Genomic DNA, 14,862 nt, shown 5'->3' on the forward strand with positions numbered 1-14,862 from the left:
GAGACACCAGCTTTGGGGTGATAATTTAGAATGCAGAATAAAAGCTGGTACGACTAACTCAGAACCTCGAAATTTCACCAAATTTGCAGGGTGCCACTGCTATAGAATCATCAATCAAGAACAGGGAATGTAGAGTCGTTGGATTGAAATTGAGGCCAGGAAAAGTGGAAAATAACCTTTAATAGAGAGAACTGTTTAAGAAACCAGTATACAATCTGTTCGACACGAAAGATACCCGAGAAACCAAATATCTCCACAAACATGTCCATTTCCAAGCTTTTATCAAAGCATCATAATCAATAAATCTTTAATGAACTCAAGGTTTAATGTATCGCGAACAATAAGATAAATCCCAAGAACTAGGACTAGCTTTATGCCAGACGACATAATTTGTTGCTCTAATTCCAACGGAAGCTTTCTCCCACCTCGAGCCGCCTCTATGAGGATCAATGCCAAAGAACCACCATCTAATGCTAGTAGAGGAAGAAGATTTATCACTGCCAGATTGAGATTCAAGATGGCAGCAAATTGGTAAAGGCCATCAGCATTCGATTTGGCTACTTCTGCCCCAACAGCAATAATGGCTATCGGACCAGAAACCTTACTAGCAGTTTGCGAGAAATTTAAGAATGTCTGTTTCAAACCGTCCAAGACATTTGAAGTTAGGCCCCAGAATTCACGTCCCGCAAAACGAAAGACATCCTGCAGATTCTTCGGTTTAGCTTTTGAAAACTTGATGTTTGGTGATAATTGAACTCCTATTCTACCAGTACCGTCTGAATTTTTGTCTGGCGTAATGTTGATTTCTAAATTTTCTCTACCTCTTTCGATCTTGAATATTACTTTTCTTTTGGGACTCAAAAGCTCGATATCATTAACCCCTAATATAACATCACCAGGCAATAATCCACCTCGTGAAGCAGCTGACAATGGCCTAACCTCAGGCACAAGAACACCAGGAAAAGATTCTTGAACAGGTAATCCAACTAACACAATTTGGGTAAAAACTATAACAAAAGCAAAGACAATATTAGCGATCACGCCAGCAGAAATAACAATCACCCTATCAAGCACAGGCCTATTTTTCAGTAAATTCTCGTCATCCACAGGAATATCACTATCAGGATCATTATCAGGAAACCCCACAAAACCACCAAGAGGAAACGCTCTAATCGAATACTCCACCGTTTTGGAATTAAATTTAGCTAAAATTGGACCAAACCCAACAGCGAATTTACTCACATGAATACCCTGAAGATGAGCTGCCAAAAAATGACCACTTTCGTGGACAACAATAATAGCAGTTAACACTGCAGCTGCTTCAAGAACCGATTGAGCGCTCTCGAATCTACCAAAATCCAGGCCAGATACAGCCAAAGTTCTAAACTTTTTTCTCCTCCCTTGCCTAAATCTTGAGTCCTTGCATAAAAATGGGGTCTTGCTGCAAAATCTTGAACTAGAAGAACCCAAAACAGTAGATTCTAAAGGATTAAAGAAATGGGCTTTAGTTTTCACAGAAAAATCTGAAATGGGCTGCGTCCTGGAGTTGAGAAATCTGAGAAGAGCGTGGGAGGTTGAGGATGATGACAAGTTTATGATCATTTTGATGAGTTCCGAATGAATATGGCGAATAGCATCAGCGCTCAGGAAAACGAATATGAGTTTAATGTGGGAAAAAAAATGGATAATTCGTGATTTTGTTCTGTGGAGGTGAAGGGAATGAAATGTTTCTATCCATTTCCACTAATTTTCTGGTGTTGACAAAAATTTGTTTGAAATAAAGATATTTGAGATCGTCTCACGATATACTATTATATGGTTTTTATAAGATTTTGGGTTACTGGGATGTTGTACATTGAATTTAGGGTATTTGGATGCTGTGATATCCCAAAAGGCCAAAGGCCCAAACAATATAAATCAAAATATTTTGTATAAAATAATATTAAATAAAAGCATTTCATGGATTTTTACTAAATTCAAAAATCAATTATAAGTGTAACAAACTTGCCTCCAACTCTAAAATGAAAAACATAATAAAAAATGAACTTTTCTCGTTTCCTAAACTCGAAATTTTTATAATATGATTGGGTATTTGATTTAATTGAACTGGATAATTTCCCAGTCTTGCCTATTAGTTGATCCATGTCCTTCAACTGTTTGACGAATTCCTCAACACAAATACTGAATAAAAATGTGGTGACTAAAGGGTACCAAATGAATGATTTTGAACAAATCAATAGTACATTTCAATGACACAAAACTATGTCTAGCATCTGCAAAATTTAAATAGTTGAATTGGGTTAAATTATATTAATATATTTTGATTAAAGATCAATACTATATTTAATCTCACTTTATTTTGGTGAAGCTGTAGAATGAGCTACGATCAAAATCAAATAAATCAATCTTTTCACATGAGTGAAATGTCTTTTTGAAATTTTTTAAAGGTATTTTGTAATATATAGTTAATTTTTTAATTAAATAGTTGATCGAAATTATTTTAAAATTTTGTCATTTTTTTTATATTCTCGTATGCATTTATTATTTTAACTTCAACTACAGCTGCTCTTCTTCCGCATCTTTCTCTGTTGTGGGAACCAGTTTCGCTTTCTCCATTTCCTTTTCGTGCAATGGCTTCTGACTCTGCTTCCTCTTCACCATTCAAGAAAGTTCAGATTCAGAGAGACAACATTGTAAGTATGCTTCTTACTGCTTGTGTGTTTTCATACAGTTTTATCCAGTCGCGTTATCAGTGTAGTGTGATTTTTAATTAATTTATCTGGTTTTCTTTATGAGTTAACGGAGAATGATGGGGTTTTGGAATCTCGGAGGCTGATACCGTTTAGGGTTTGATCGATCAAAGCTCAAAGAATTTTCGTTGATGATTTTTTTTTATAGATATATGGTTGATATTCAGTCAATTATTTAATGGTTGCGTTTGTGCTTCAAAATTATCTAGTATCGGTTTTTAAAGTTTTATTTTTTGGGCTCCTTGTTGGCGAATCGATCAAATAGATATTTGATGCCTATGTGACTGGCAAAGACGATGCTCCTGGCATTATTGTGCTTCAGGAATGGTGGGGCGTCGATTTTGAAATCAAGAATCACGCCCAGAAGATTGCGCAGTTTGATGCGGGCTATAAAACTTTGATCCCAGAGTAAGATATGGCATCCTGTCTTGCAATTTGGTTTGATAATTTTTAACTGATAGTTGTACTTTTCTCTTCATAATTTATTCTTGTTTGATTATTGATGTATTTATCATATCATTTTTGTTGAATTTAGTTTGTATCGAGGAAAGGTTGGTTTGGATGTTGCAGAAGCACAACATTTAATGGACGGTCTTGACTGGCAAGGTGCTGTGAAGGATATTGAAGCATCGGTCAACTGGCTGAAGGCTAATGGTTCGCAAAAGGTATGTGATAATCTTTCAATGTTTCTTTTGTAAATTTCCTGTGTTGGATTTATATTATTTGTTATCATAAGTATATATTTGATTGCTGGACACCTTTTTTTAAGTTTTAAACTGGTTGCAAAATGCTAATTGTTAGAATTTGAGTTTGCTATCGAGCTAGTTTAAACATGAATAAGGATTTATTCTGTTGATAATCCTTTATCCTATTTATAATGTGAAAATCTCTTAGTGGTCTTTTGAGGTAGCATTTTGTCTTTTTTAGAAAAACCCCATTTTCCATTTCTCCTTTTTTTGGAGTGTCCAGTCGCAAAGCTTTTTAAACAATTTAGTGTTTTCCCTTTCAGTTTGGAATCCAAAAGATCAGAGTGTCTCACACAGAGCTGTGTTTTCTGTGCCGTGGTTTTGCGCACTTGAAATGTGTGTGTCCGTTACTAATTACAATAACTGCACAAGTTCGCAGTCTTTTTACGGAAGTATCTGTTAGCATTGTCAATAGACAAGTTAACGGAAAATCTAAAGTAAAAATAGTGAACTTTGCATTAATGATCCTTATTTTTTTTGTATGAAAAGAAATAACCCTTTTCACTCACTTGTGATATTTGCTTTGCTAGATTGGTGTAACAGGATTCTGCATGGGTGGTGCTCTTGCTATTGCAAGTTCTGTGTTGGTCCCTGGGGTTGAGGCTGTTGTAGCCTTCTATGGAGTACCTTCCTCGGAGCTTGCAGATCCTGTCCATGCTAAGGCGCCAGTACAAGCTCATTTTGGTGAACTTGACAATTTTGTTGGATTTTCAGATGCAAAGGTAATGTTACTCTTTTACTGTATGTAACATATTTGTTATTTAGTTTCTCAAAAACATAGCCCGATCTTTTCTCTCAAAAAATTTTCAATCTTTCTGAGACAAAATGCTTTTGTGACAGATATCCTGAGACTAGGCAACCAGTTACTTAAGATCAAATTTTGTCTTCACTGTTCACTTAAATTGGGTACATTTCCATCCCTTTAAAATGAAAAATACAACAATGTACTGAGGTCAGACTTTCAGTGAATGTATCATACATTAGGATCGATTCACAAATATGTTTAATCTTGGTTTGCACCAGTGACCAGTTACTGGTTAATTTGACTCCACAAACTTTTCATTTACTGATAGTGGATGTAATAAAAAAGTGTAATGATGTGTCTTTATAAGAAAGGATAGGGGTGATTTTTGTTGTCTTCGGGGCAAACAGCCATCTCTTACATGTTGCAGGTTTCTAATTCCAGTGTTGTGGGAAGTTATGTGCTGTATTTAGGTCCTGGTAATAGGGGAGAGTCCAAGATTTTTTTCCTTTCCAGTGCTGAACAAAGGATCTCAAATGATTTTTTTAAAAAAATTCTTTGGATGTTCCTGACCCCTGGCTCGGTGTGATAAGTCTAGCAACACCTTGATATTACCTATAAGCTCATTATTTTTATGTACAGACTGGAAAAGCATTAGAAGTAAAGCTCAAGGCATCAGGAGTTCCACACGAGGTACACATTTATCCTGGAATTTCACATGCCTTTATGAACAAATCTGATGATGGAAAACAGAGAAGAAAAAGTATGGGCTTGAAAGATGAAGATGACACTGCAATTGAGCTTGCATGGACCCGTTTCCGGACATGGATGAGTAGCTTCTTGTCTCTCTGAGCTGTTCTGTTTTAAGATTATACATTGTATTTAAAATAAACCATGGTGTTCTTCATTTGTAAGAACAAGAAGTTGGCCTAATGGGGATCTTATTTCCTTTTTGGGTACACTTTTATCAGTAAGGGTGTGAGTCACTGTTTGGATGATCTTCTATGATTACTTCTTCCTTGGTAGTTTCTTGAATGCTCGTTTTCTTAGGGTTTCTCAATGGATTTTATTTTACATCTTTATTGCTGATGTGTGCTATGGAAATTGGAAGAGTATCATTTGGCATCTCAAATGTTCAAAGAAAAACCGAGAAAGGTAACATCGTCATTGCCTCTCGGTCCAAGCTTCTAGCCAATAAAATGTTAATAATTTTGTGTTGGTTCATGTTCTTCCAGTCTATTCAAATCATTATTTCAAAAATATTTTATGCGTTGCAATTTATTTGCAATGTGGGGTCGTCTAGTCGTCGATTGGATTTAATTTTGTGGCAGATATTATTCATCCACCATGAAAAGTAAAAGACGAAATCGACCATCATGTTTGAGTTTCTTCGTGCAACTTTTTAACTTATAAAAATTTCCCATGTCCTATGGCACTTGAACGCAAAGTAAAGTTGCCCTTTTCCACTGAAATCTAAAATAAAAGAATGGGCCTTTCAAGGTCGTCACCTATCTTGTTATTTTATGCATCTCTTCGTCGAGCACAACACAAAATTTGTTCAATATGATTAATTAATTAACTTTTTCCGATAAAATAAAAACGTGTAATCAACTAATACATCGTCATGGATTCATTTTTTATTTCAAACACTCGTAGATTATTACCCTCCATTAGTCATTCTTTAGAAAAAAGCGTGCTTTGTTTGTATTAAAATACACCAAAAAGAACACAACTTTTCTACGAATTCGATTCCACAAACCTATTTTTTGATCATTCTTCGTAATCACTTTCTTCTTGTAAAATAATAAATACATTCCCGTGGCTGGCACACAACCCTAGACTCCATCTCTCCTCTTCAAGAAAAGCGCCATTCCTCCGTTGTCGTCACTTCCCAATCATCACCGTTATCTTTCTCTAATTATTGTATGATTTTGATTATTTTTCTTGGCATTGAAGTGAATGCGATCCATATATAATCATGTATGTTACCACTGGGACTTCAACGCTTCTCAGAAGAGCTTCCTCCCACGCTTCATATTCCTCTTCGACAGCTTCTGCTACTGGGAAAAGACTTTTTAAGAGCTTGTCGAACAATCACATTTCGAATTTGCATCATAGTGGTGGGAATTTTGGTTCTGGTGTGAATCAATACTGCCGATCTTTCAGTGTTTTCAGGTCTGTGCCAAGGTGGAGCCATGGTGACTGGAAATCGCCTATGAGTTTGACTTCCCAGATCAGGACGACTTCTATTGCTGATTCGTCAACTTTACTTCATCGCAAGATCGCTACGATGGGTTTGTGTTCTATTATTTGTGTTTTTATGTTCCAATCATTTGCAACGATCAGAGTTTTTGGCCTTATTCTTGTATTCAGCCGCTGATCGGATAAAATTCATTCTTTTCATTTTCAAGAATTTGATCGAATGGAATCTTTTCAATTTCATGTCACGTCGATCTCATGGCACCCCACCCGCTCCTTATGTTAATAGGATGTAATAGATATCTAACAGAGGGTAAGGCGGGCATTAGCTTTAAATATCGGAGAATCAGGTGCGGATGTTGTTGGTTGAGATGATCAAAGGAATGAAAGTTACGTTCAACAAATTTACAAATACAGATAAATTTATGTTTTTCTGGATGTGTGATAGAAGTTGGGATTTTTAGTCATGTTTACTTCAAGGTTAAATTGAATTCGGTTAATCTGTTTCTTTAGCCACTTATTTTCCTTTCCCAGTCTTGTTTGGTTGCAAAATCATTGAGATCACTTTCGTTTGGACCATAAGGATTGGATAAATTAAAATCGATTGTCGAACTTGTTGCATCATGTAGATTTTAAATAGTCATACTTCTTTTTTGGAAACAAATACTCATTCTATTCCAATCACTTAATTCTCATTAAATAGCTTATTGCTAGAGAACTGATGAGCTTGGACTTTGGTGCAAAATCTTCCACGGGGAGCTTTAGTATTCTTGACTTGGTTTTCCAAATTGTTTTTGGTTAAGGATGATTTTTAACTGCTGCTATCTTTTTTGGGCTTCAGCTTCTGAGAATGCTTTCAAGGGAATCTTTACCACTCTTCCCAAGCCTGGAGGTGGTGAATTTGGAAAGTACTATAGCCTGCCCGCCCTAAATGATCCAAGGATTGGTAAGTTTTTTTAATGTGACATTAGTTTCCTATCTGTTAAAGCTTTTATATCGGATTTCAAATCCTTCAAAGTTTTGAGTTGCCGCTATATCGAACTCAAAATTTGAGATGTTAAAGATATATTATATTTCTGTTTGGTGTTGTACTTTTGCATGCTCAAAATGTTTGCGATATCTGCTCGTTTTCTATAGCATATATATGTTATTCTTTTCAATGCTTTTTCTAGGTATTCACAATGTTCACAGCTGATGTTTTCTTTAATATTATGTCCTTTATTTGGATTGCCTTATGCTGTACTACAGATAAGCTGCCGTACTCTATCAGAATCCTTCTTGAATCAGCCATACGTAATTGTGATGGCTTCCAAGTTACAAGGGAGGATGTCGAAAAGATTATTGACTGGAAAAATACTTCCCCGAAGCTAGTTGAGATTCCTTTCAAACCTGCCCGTGTACTTCTCCAGGTACTGGTTTTTAATTCCTGTTCGATGACTTCTATTATGACAACCAAGCAGGTTTCATCTGATCACATTTGCTTTGTTCCTAGGATTTCACCGGTGTACCTGCTGTGGTTGACCTTGCTTGTATGCGTGATGCTATGAACAAGATTGGCAGTGATTCTAACAAGATCAATCCATTGGTATGCACAGTGTTGTATTGGTTTGTATTCTCTTTGGGTTACTAGACATTGGAAATTCGAGCTCAGTAGATTTTTCTCAACTGAATCTTTTTTGATTTTATGGTATCAATACTTGTTGATCCATTCCCGTCCACAGAAGTGATTCTAGTTCAATTTGTGTCTAAAATTGGCCCATAAAACAATTATTTAAAGTTGTCTTTTCCCAAATGGATACTTTCTAAGACTGCCCGTCCTTTTAACCTGTCAAGACATTTTTATCTTGCTCTACCTGAGAGTTGCTCACGAGAATATGTGCTAGCGTATTGCCGATGTTGAAAATTGTGTTGACATGTGGAATTTGTATATCTAGCTTGGGAATCCATCTGCCAAGGTTGTAGTTGGGGATTGTGTGGTCTGGACATGGGCTAAATGCTGTACCTTTTATCCAAATACATTTACTTTGAGCGTAGAATGGGAGCAGGCCTAACTAACCCTTGTTTGTGCAAATTTCTATTGCTGGATCAGTTCTTATTATAATATGAAACCGGAATTGGAGAAGTTTGTAAAAGTTATAGTTGAAATGTTTCCCATAAATTACATTGTAGTTCTAAACGGGAGAAAGGTCATGCTATCAATTGTTGCTAAGAGATTTGATGGCCTCCGTTGTCCGTGGACTGAATTTTCTTCCCAAGTTTAATTCTCTATTTGTTGGTTTGATGTTTTGTAAAAATCATATTCCAGGCATTCTTCTTCCTGTGTTAGTTTAGATAACTCTGGGTAAATGCAGACTATTTTGTTCTGGAACAGTCCTTGTTAAATTGATATCATAACCATCCTGTTACTTGCTCACTGGTTTACCCATCTACAATTGTACTACAGTTACTGATTCCAATATCCTTGGTGGCTTGCAGGTTCCTGTTGACCTTGTTATTGATCACTCTGTTCAAGTTGATGTTTCCAGGTCAGAAAATGCTGTTCAAGCAAATATGGAGCTTGAATTTCAGAGAAACAAGGAAAGATTTGCTTTCCTTAAGTGGGGATCTACTGCTTTCCACAATATGCTTGTTGTTCCACCAGGTTCTGGTATTGTGCACCAGGTATTATAGCATATATATAATAGCATTAAGATCTAAGCTATTTGACTTCATTCAAATATCATATTTCCCTCAACTTTTCATTTGTACAACCATTTTTTCTTGTGCAAAAGTGGATTTTAATAGAGGTATTGTTTTTCCTTTATGATTTGAGTTGATAACAGACGAGTTAATGAGAGGTTGTTTTTGCTGCATTGTTTAGGTCAATCTTGAATATCTTGGGCGAGTTGTCTTCAACACTGATGGCTTACTCTACCCTGATAGCGTGGTTGGGACTGATTCGCACACCACCATGATTGATGGTTTGGGAGTTGCTGGTTGGGGGGTTGGAGGTATTGAAGCAGAGGCTGCGATGCTTGGTCAGGTACTACCTGTAAAAAATGGCACAGAGTTTTTAAACACAGTAAAATAATATTTTGTACTTGATGGAAAAATTGGTGCTAACCATCTTGTGTTTTTCATGTTGTACTCTCATAATAGTGGTACTTCATTGTTGAGTAATTACCCTTGGAAGTGTTTTTTGGCCCCTCTATGTTTTTTCTTTAGCCCCATATTTTTCAAAGGCCTCTCAATGTGCTAAATAAACATTTTGGAAGTTTACTTTTGCCTTAGCTTGATGATGGAAATTAATATCGATCTTCACTTATGCCGAAACTTGTATGTAGTGCTTTCTGCAATGTGTGGCTAATGCTATTACATGTTTTTACAGCCTATGAGCATGGTTTTGCCTGGGGTTGTTGGATTCAAATTGTCTGGGAAATTACCAAATGGTGTCACTGCGACTGACTTAGTTTTAACTGTCACTCAAATGCTAAGGAAGCATGGTGTTGTTGGAAAATTTGTTGAATTCTATGGTAACTTTCCCTGATCTTGCGGATTCGTAGTGTTTGTTTCATCAGAGGATAAATTACATGATTCCATGTCTAACCGTGTTCAGGTGAGGGCATGGGTAAAATTTCATTAGCTGACAGAGCTACCATTGCAAACATGTCTCCGGAATATGGTGCTACAATGGGGTTCTTCCCTGTAGATCATGTCACTTTACAATACCTCAGGTTAACAGGGAGAAGCGATGAAACTGTAAGCATATTTTCATAAAATTATTAAGAAATGATTCACCCATGCTATTTCTCCATATTTATATCAGCAATAACCTCTTTTGTACATTCAGGTAGCAATGATAGAAGGTTATCTGCGTGCAAACCGGATGTTTGTGGATTACAATGAAGTAGGGCTTAATATTGATTGAAAAAAGTACTTGGTTCACGGTTAATTCTTGGTTTCATCTGACATTCTATATGAATTTTCTCTGCCTGTCAGCCTCAACAAGAAAGAGTATACTCATCTTATTTGGAATTAGACTTAGCAGACGTTGTACCTTGTATGTCAGGGCCAAAGAGGTTTGTGACAGGGGTTTTCCACTCACCCTCAGGTTTAAAGTTGCGTATTTTTGGTATAACTAAATGTAGTTTCTTACAGGCCTCATGATCGGGTCCCTCTGAAAGAAATGAAAGCCGATTGGCATTCTTGTCTTGATAACAAAGTTGGATTCAAGGTGTGGATTAAAACTTATTTGCTTTTAGTTCATTGTTTTAGAACACGAAGTAACTTTCTGAGAGCTAGAATCAATTTTTTTCCTTCTATTTTTATAAAGGTTACTCTTCACATTGATGGTTTGTGTTGTTGCTTGATGTTGGTGAATTGTTAGTTCAGCGCTCTATTCTGGCTTTGAAATAACTTGAAAGAAGCCAACCCTATTGAAATATCAAAAAGTCAGTGTGTCTTCTCTTCATTACCTTACTGATTTCATTTAACTTTGGTGTAGGGATTTGCTGTGCCGAAGGAGGCACAAGAAAAGGTTGTAAAATTTTCATTCCATGGTCAGCCTGCGGAGCTTAAGAATGGCAGTGTTGTGATCGCGGCTATCACAAGCTGTACAAATACATCAAACCCCAGTGTCATGCTTGGGGCAGGTCTTGTCGCCAAAAAAGCTTGCGAGCTTGGTCTTCAGGTTAATACTTCAATAACAAGCTGAGCTGTTTATTTAATAAGGCACTTATTTTGAATACTAACCTCGTGGTGATAATCTAGGTAAAACCATGGGTGAAGACAAGCCTTGCTCCAGGCTCTGGAGTTGTTACGAAATACTTGCAGCAGAGGTATTGTCCGTGTCTTCATGTTTTAAGGCAACAGCTGGTCAAATAACGCAATTAAGTATTGCTTCTCTGGATGTTGCAGTGGGCTACAAAAATATTTTAATCAGCAAGGCTTCAATATTGTGGGATATGGCTGCACAACATGCATTGGAAATTCTGGAGAACTGGATGAATCAGTTGGAACTGCTATATCAGAAAATGGTACGTGGAAATACATGGTACTCTCTAACTTGGTACTTTTTGCATGTCACTTAAACTAATTTGACAAGATATGGTTGTGTTCTGCAGACATTGTTGCTGCAGCTGTTCTTTCCGGAAATCGTAACTTCGAGGGTCGTGTCCATCCATTGACTAGAGCAAACTACCTTGCTTCACCTCCTCTAGTGGTTGCTTATGCCCTTGCTGGCACGGTTGGTGATTGATTCAAAATTATTGCATTTCTTTACGATTTATGTAGCACCGTGACTGATAGAATTCCTATTATTATTATTATTCATGACTGAAGAAACAAAGATCAACCTCATATTTGGTCCAATATCAGACTGATACACTTAACTTCTCCTGTATTTAACTTATAAAAGACCTGCACTGATACTTCCTGCTTCCTAGCATCATGAGTTGGTTATAGGATTCTCGTGATTAATACAATGTTAATACATGGTCATAGTATTGGGTTGACCTCCTGGCAGGTTGATATTGACTTTGACACAGAGCCAATTGGCGTAGGCAAGGATGGCAGAGATGTATACTTCAAGGATATCTGGCCTTCAACTGAAGAAGTCGCTGAGGTATTTAAATATAATATTTGATCTTGAGAACTTTAAAAACTGTGCTCCAGCCTTATGAAAGGATTGTCTTATAGGTGGTTCAATCCAGTGTATTGCCTGACATGTTCAAGAGCACATACGAGGCCATCACTAAGGGGAACCCCATGTGGAACCAATTATCCTTGCCCACTTCAAAGCTTTACTCGTGGGATCCAAGTTCTACTTACATCCATGAACCGCCATATTTCAAGAATATGACCATGGATCCTCCCGGTCCACATGGAGTAAAAGATGCCTACTGTTTACTGAACTTTGGAGATAGCATTACAACAGATCACATCTCGCCAGCTGGGAGCATCCACAAAGATAGCCCGGCAGCCAAGTTTCTCAATGAGTATGGAGTTGATCGGAAGGATTTCAATTCCTATGGCAGTCGACGGGGTAATGATGAAATAATGGCTAGAGGGACTTTTGCAAATATTCGTATTGTTAACAAGTTATTGAATGGGGAAGTTGGACCAAAGACTGTTCACGTTCCCACTGGAGAAAAGTTGTATGTTTTCGATGCTGCAATGGTAATATTTTCAGTCTTCTTTTACATTAGAAGTGAGATTTTTTCTTTGAATATTATATTATTGGAGTAAAGTTGATAATTATAAATCCTCCGAGTTCTGCACTTGATCATTATAAATCCTCGGGGTTCGGCACTTGATCCTAATACATTTTGATAAAATCGCAACTTTTCAGAGATACAAATCTGCCGGACAGGACACTGTAATTTTGGCTGGAGCGGAGTATGGAAGTGGAAGCTCTCGTGATTGGGCAGCCAAGGGACCCATGTTGTTGGTGAGTTCTACCTTTTGTCTATGCCCTGTGGTTCACGTTTAGTGTTCTCTTTCTTACACTTACCAGATTGGAAACTGAGAAAAGGTCGTATAACATAAACAAATCGACTAACGGACCATCATATAACAGGGAGTCAAAGCTGTGATTGCGAAAAGCTTTGAAAGAATTCATCGAAGTAATCTTGTAGGGATGGGAGTTATTCCCCTATGCTTCAAGCCTGGTGAGGACGCAGACACATTAGGATTGACAGGGCATGAACGTTACAATATTGATCTTCCCACCAATATATCTGAAATCCGTCCTGGCCAAGATGTTACTGTCCGTACCGACAACGGAAAACAGTTCACTTGCACTGTCCGTTTCGACACTGAGGTGACTCCCTCATTCTGGTCTTTCTGATAAGTTTTTCAATATCTTTTTTCCTGAATTTTAAAATTCAAATTGTGATTTTGATACATAATTCATCTTATAGGTTGAGTTAGCTTACTTCGACCATGGTGGCATCCTTCCGTACGTGATTCGACAGCTGAGTAAGCAGTAAGGACTAAGGAAGCATGCCCCATTAGGAGTCTGGTCTTTTTCTTTGTAAAACTTTGAAAAATAAAAAAATTAATTTTTTAGTATCCCATTAATGGGACTTTCTTGAGCAAAGAAAGGAAGAGGTCACGAGAAAAGTGATTCGGTCTTGTAATAAAAAGAATAATAATTATGGAGATTAAATTCTGTGAAGAGAACAAGAGACAACTCACCCTGTATTTGTTTTTTTTTTTTTGGATGGCTACAACGTTGTTTTTTCTTTTTCGGATGGCTAAATTTTATGTCTTGGCTCTTTCTTCTTCTTCTTCTTCTTTTTTTTTTTTTTTAATTTTATCATTTCGAACTACAGTTTTACTTCACATTAATTTTTATAAATTATATGATATATATGAATATAAACTTAATTAATTACAAAAACAATTATATAAAATATACTTGTTATTATTATATATAAACCATGAGAAGTCCGGAATAACTACTTTCTATTATTATGTATCGTAATTTTTAAAATACTAAAAACCTTCAAAAATTACAAAAATTCTCCATTTTTCATTTAATAAAAATATCATAAAATTTTATTTAACTAGATTTATATATCATCTACAACTATCAATCCCGATAAAATACTTATTTTTATCTACAGTTTGTAATTTTTAAATGATCACATCACAATTAATATAAAAAAATTATTATAAACATCATAAACTTAAAACTATAAAATATGATCATATTTAAATAAATATCGTAATTAATTGTTAAAAAATTAATATATATACAGAGAAATAGATTGCATGTCAAAAAACGCTAGCGTACATAAACACTTCGGACCCGAAACAAAAAATTAAAATTATTAAGACGTTAATGGCACAGAACATGTCGTATTCCTGAGGAATTAATGTAAGGCTATTAAAAATTCCGAATCCAAAGGTCGAAATGTCAAGAACCTTTTTTTTTATTTATTTTTTCCAAGTAACTCTCAATTTAAAATTTTGTATTAAATTTGAAATATTGATATTAGATAAACTACACGTAAGAAATTTTCTAGATGTCATTGAATCTTTTATGTATACCAGATTTTAAGGTAGAAAATAAATAAAGAAGGCAAAGAAATTGAGTATATAGTATGATTATGAGTATTTAATTTATTGAAAAAAATTGATTATTTGATATAACATGAAAAACAAATAAAAAACTAATTTAACTAACTAAAAGATTTGGAACGAATTCTATCTATAAGACATTAATTAAGATGTTACTCAATGGAAAAATAATTGTCAAATTTTGATTAATTTGTTTGTTTTTAAATGAAGAATATCAGAATGATTCTTTTCTTGAACTAAATTGTTAGAATTTTTGAATATGGATATATTTTATATTGGTTCACCGGCAATTCTATTATAAGATAAACAAGAACAAGAGAAGCTAATATTATTTTTAGTCTGTAAAAGAAGGAATGATTCT

The 14,862-nt window shown here is 35.8% G+C and overlaps 3 protein-coding genes across 3 annotated transcripts; 2 read left to right on the forward strand and 1 right to left on the reverse strand.

Annotated features, from left to right (window-relative positions):
• Positions 1-248: 248 nt before the first annotated feature.
• Positions 249-1,760, reverse strand: LOC140965003 (probable membrane metalloprotease ARASP2, chloroplastic). The gene has a single exon (XM_073425029.1). The coding sequence runs from the start codon at positions 1,600-1,602 to the stop codon at positions 283-285; it is 1,320 nt and encodes a 439-aa protein (XP_073281130.1). The 5' UTR covers positions 1,603-1,760; the 3' UTR covers positions 249-282.
• A 784-nt stretch (positions 1,761-2,544) lies between these two features.
• Positions 2,545-5,298, forward strand: LOC140963757 (uncharacterized). The gene is made up of 5 exons (XM_073423143.1): positions 2,545-2,693; positions 3,016-3,158; positions 3,286-3,415; positions 4,027-4,218; positions 4,881-5,298. The coding sequence occupies exons 1-5, from the start codon at positions 2,631-2,633 to the stop codon at positions 5,088-5,090; spliced, it is 738 nt and encodes a 245-aa protein (XP_073279244.1). The 5' UTR covers positions 2,545-2,630; the 3' UTR covers positions 5,091-5,298.
• A 714-nt stretch (positions 5,299-6,012) lies between these two features.
• Positions 6,013-13,627, forward strand: LOC140964171 (aconitate hydratase, cytoplasmic-like). The gene is made up of 20 exons (XM_073423723.1): positions 6,013-6,532; positions 7,279-7,383; positions 7,686-7,846; positions 7,930-8,022; positions 8,913-9,098; positions 9,298-9,459; positions 9,805-9,949; positions 10,033-10,175; positions 10,267-10,323; positions 10,416-10,495; positions 10,575-10,650; positions 10,921-11,106; positions 11,187-11,254; positions 11,334-11,452; positions 11,540-11,661; positions 11,941-12,039; positions 12,114-12,593; positions 12,766-12,864; positions 12,994-13,236; positions 13,337-13,627. Exons 1-20 carry the CDS (start codon positions 6,217-6,219, stop codon positions 13,403-13,405), a joined length of 3,009 nt encoding a protein of 1,002 aa, XP_073279824.1. The 5' UTR covers positions 6,013-6,216; the 3' UTR covers positions 13,406-13,627.
• The last annotated feature ends 1,235 nt before the right edge of the window (positions 13,628-14,862 follow it).

This window comes from Primulina huaijiensis, chromosome 18 (genome assembly GCF_012295235.1).
Source record: "Primulina huaijiensis isolate GDHJ02 chromosome 18, ASM1229523v2, whole genome shotgun sequence".
Classification (NCBI taxonomy): Eukaryota; Viridiplantae; Streptophyta; class Magnoliopsida; order Lamiales; family Gesneriaceae; genus Primulina; species Primulina huaijiensis.

Coding starts and splice junctions, on each gene's coding strand:
- LOC140965003 (XM_073425029.1), bottom strand. CDS start 1,602: ATGATCATAAACTTGTCATCATCCTCAACCTCCCACGCTCTTCTCAGA.
- LOC140963757 (XM_073423143.1), top strand. CDS start 2,631: ATGGCTTCTGACTCTGCTTCCTCTTCACCATTCAAGAAAGTTCAGATT. Junction 2,694..3,015: donor AGATTCAGAGAGACAACATT/GTAAGTATGCTT, acceptor TCGATCAAATAG/ATATTTGATGCCTATGTGAC. Junction 4,219..4,880: donor TTGGATTTTCAGATGCAAAG/GTAATGTTACTC, acceptor TTTTATGTACAG/ACTGGAAAAGCATTAGAAGT.
- LOC140964171 (XM_073423723.1), top strand. CDS start 6,217: ATGTATGTTACCACTGGGACTTCAACGCTTCTCAGAAGAGCTTCCTCC. Junction 6,533..7,278: donor TCGCAAGATCGCTACGATGG/GTTTGTGTTCTA, acceptor TTTGGGCTTCAG/CTTCTGAGAATGCTTTCAAG. Junction 11,107..11,186: donor CTTGCGAGCTTGGTCTTCAG/GTTAATACTTCA, acceptor GTGATAATCTAG/GTAAAACCATGGGTGAAGAC.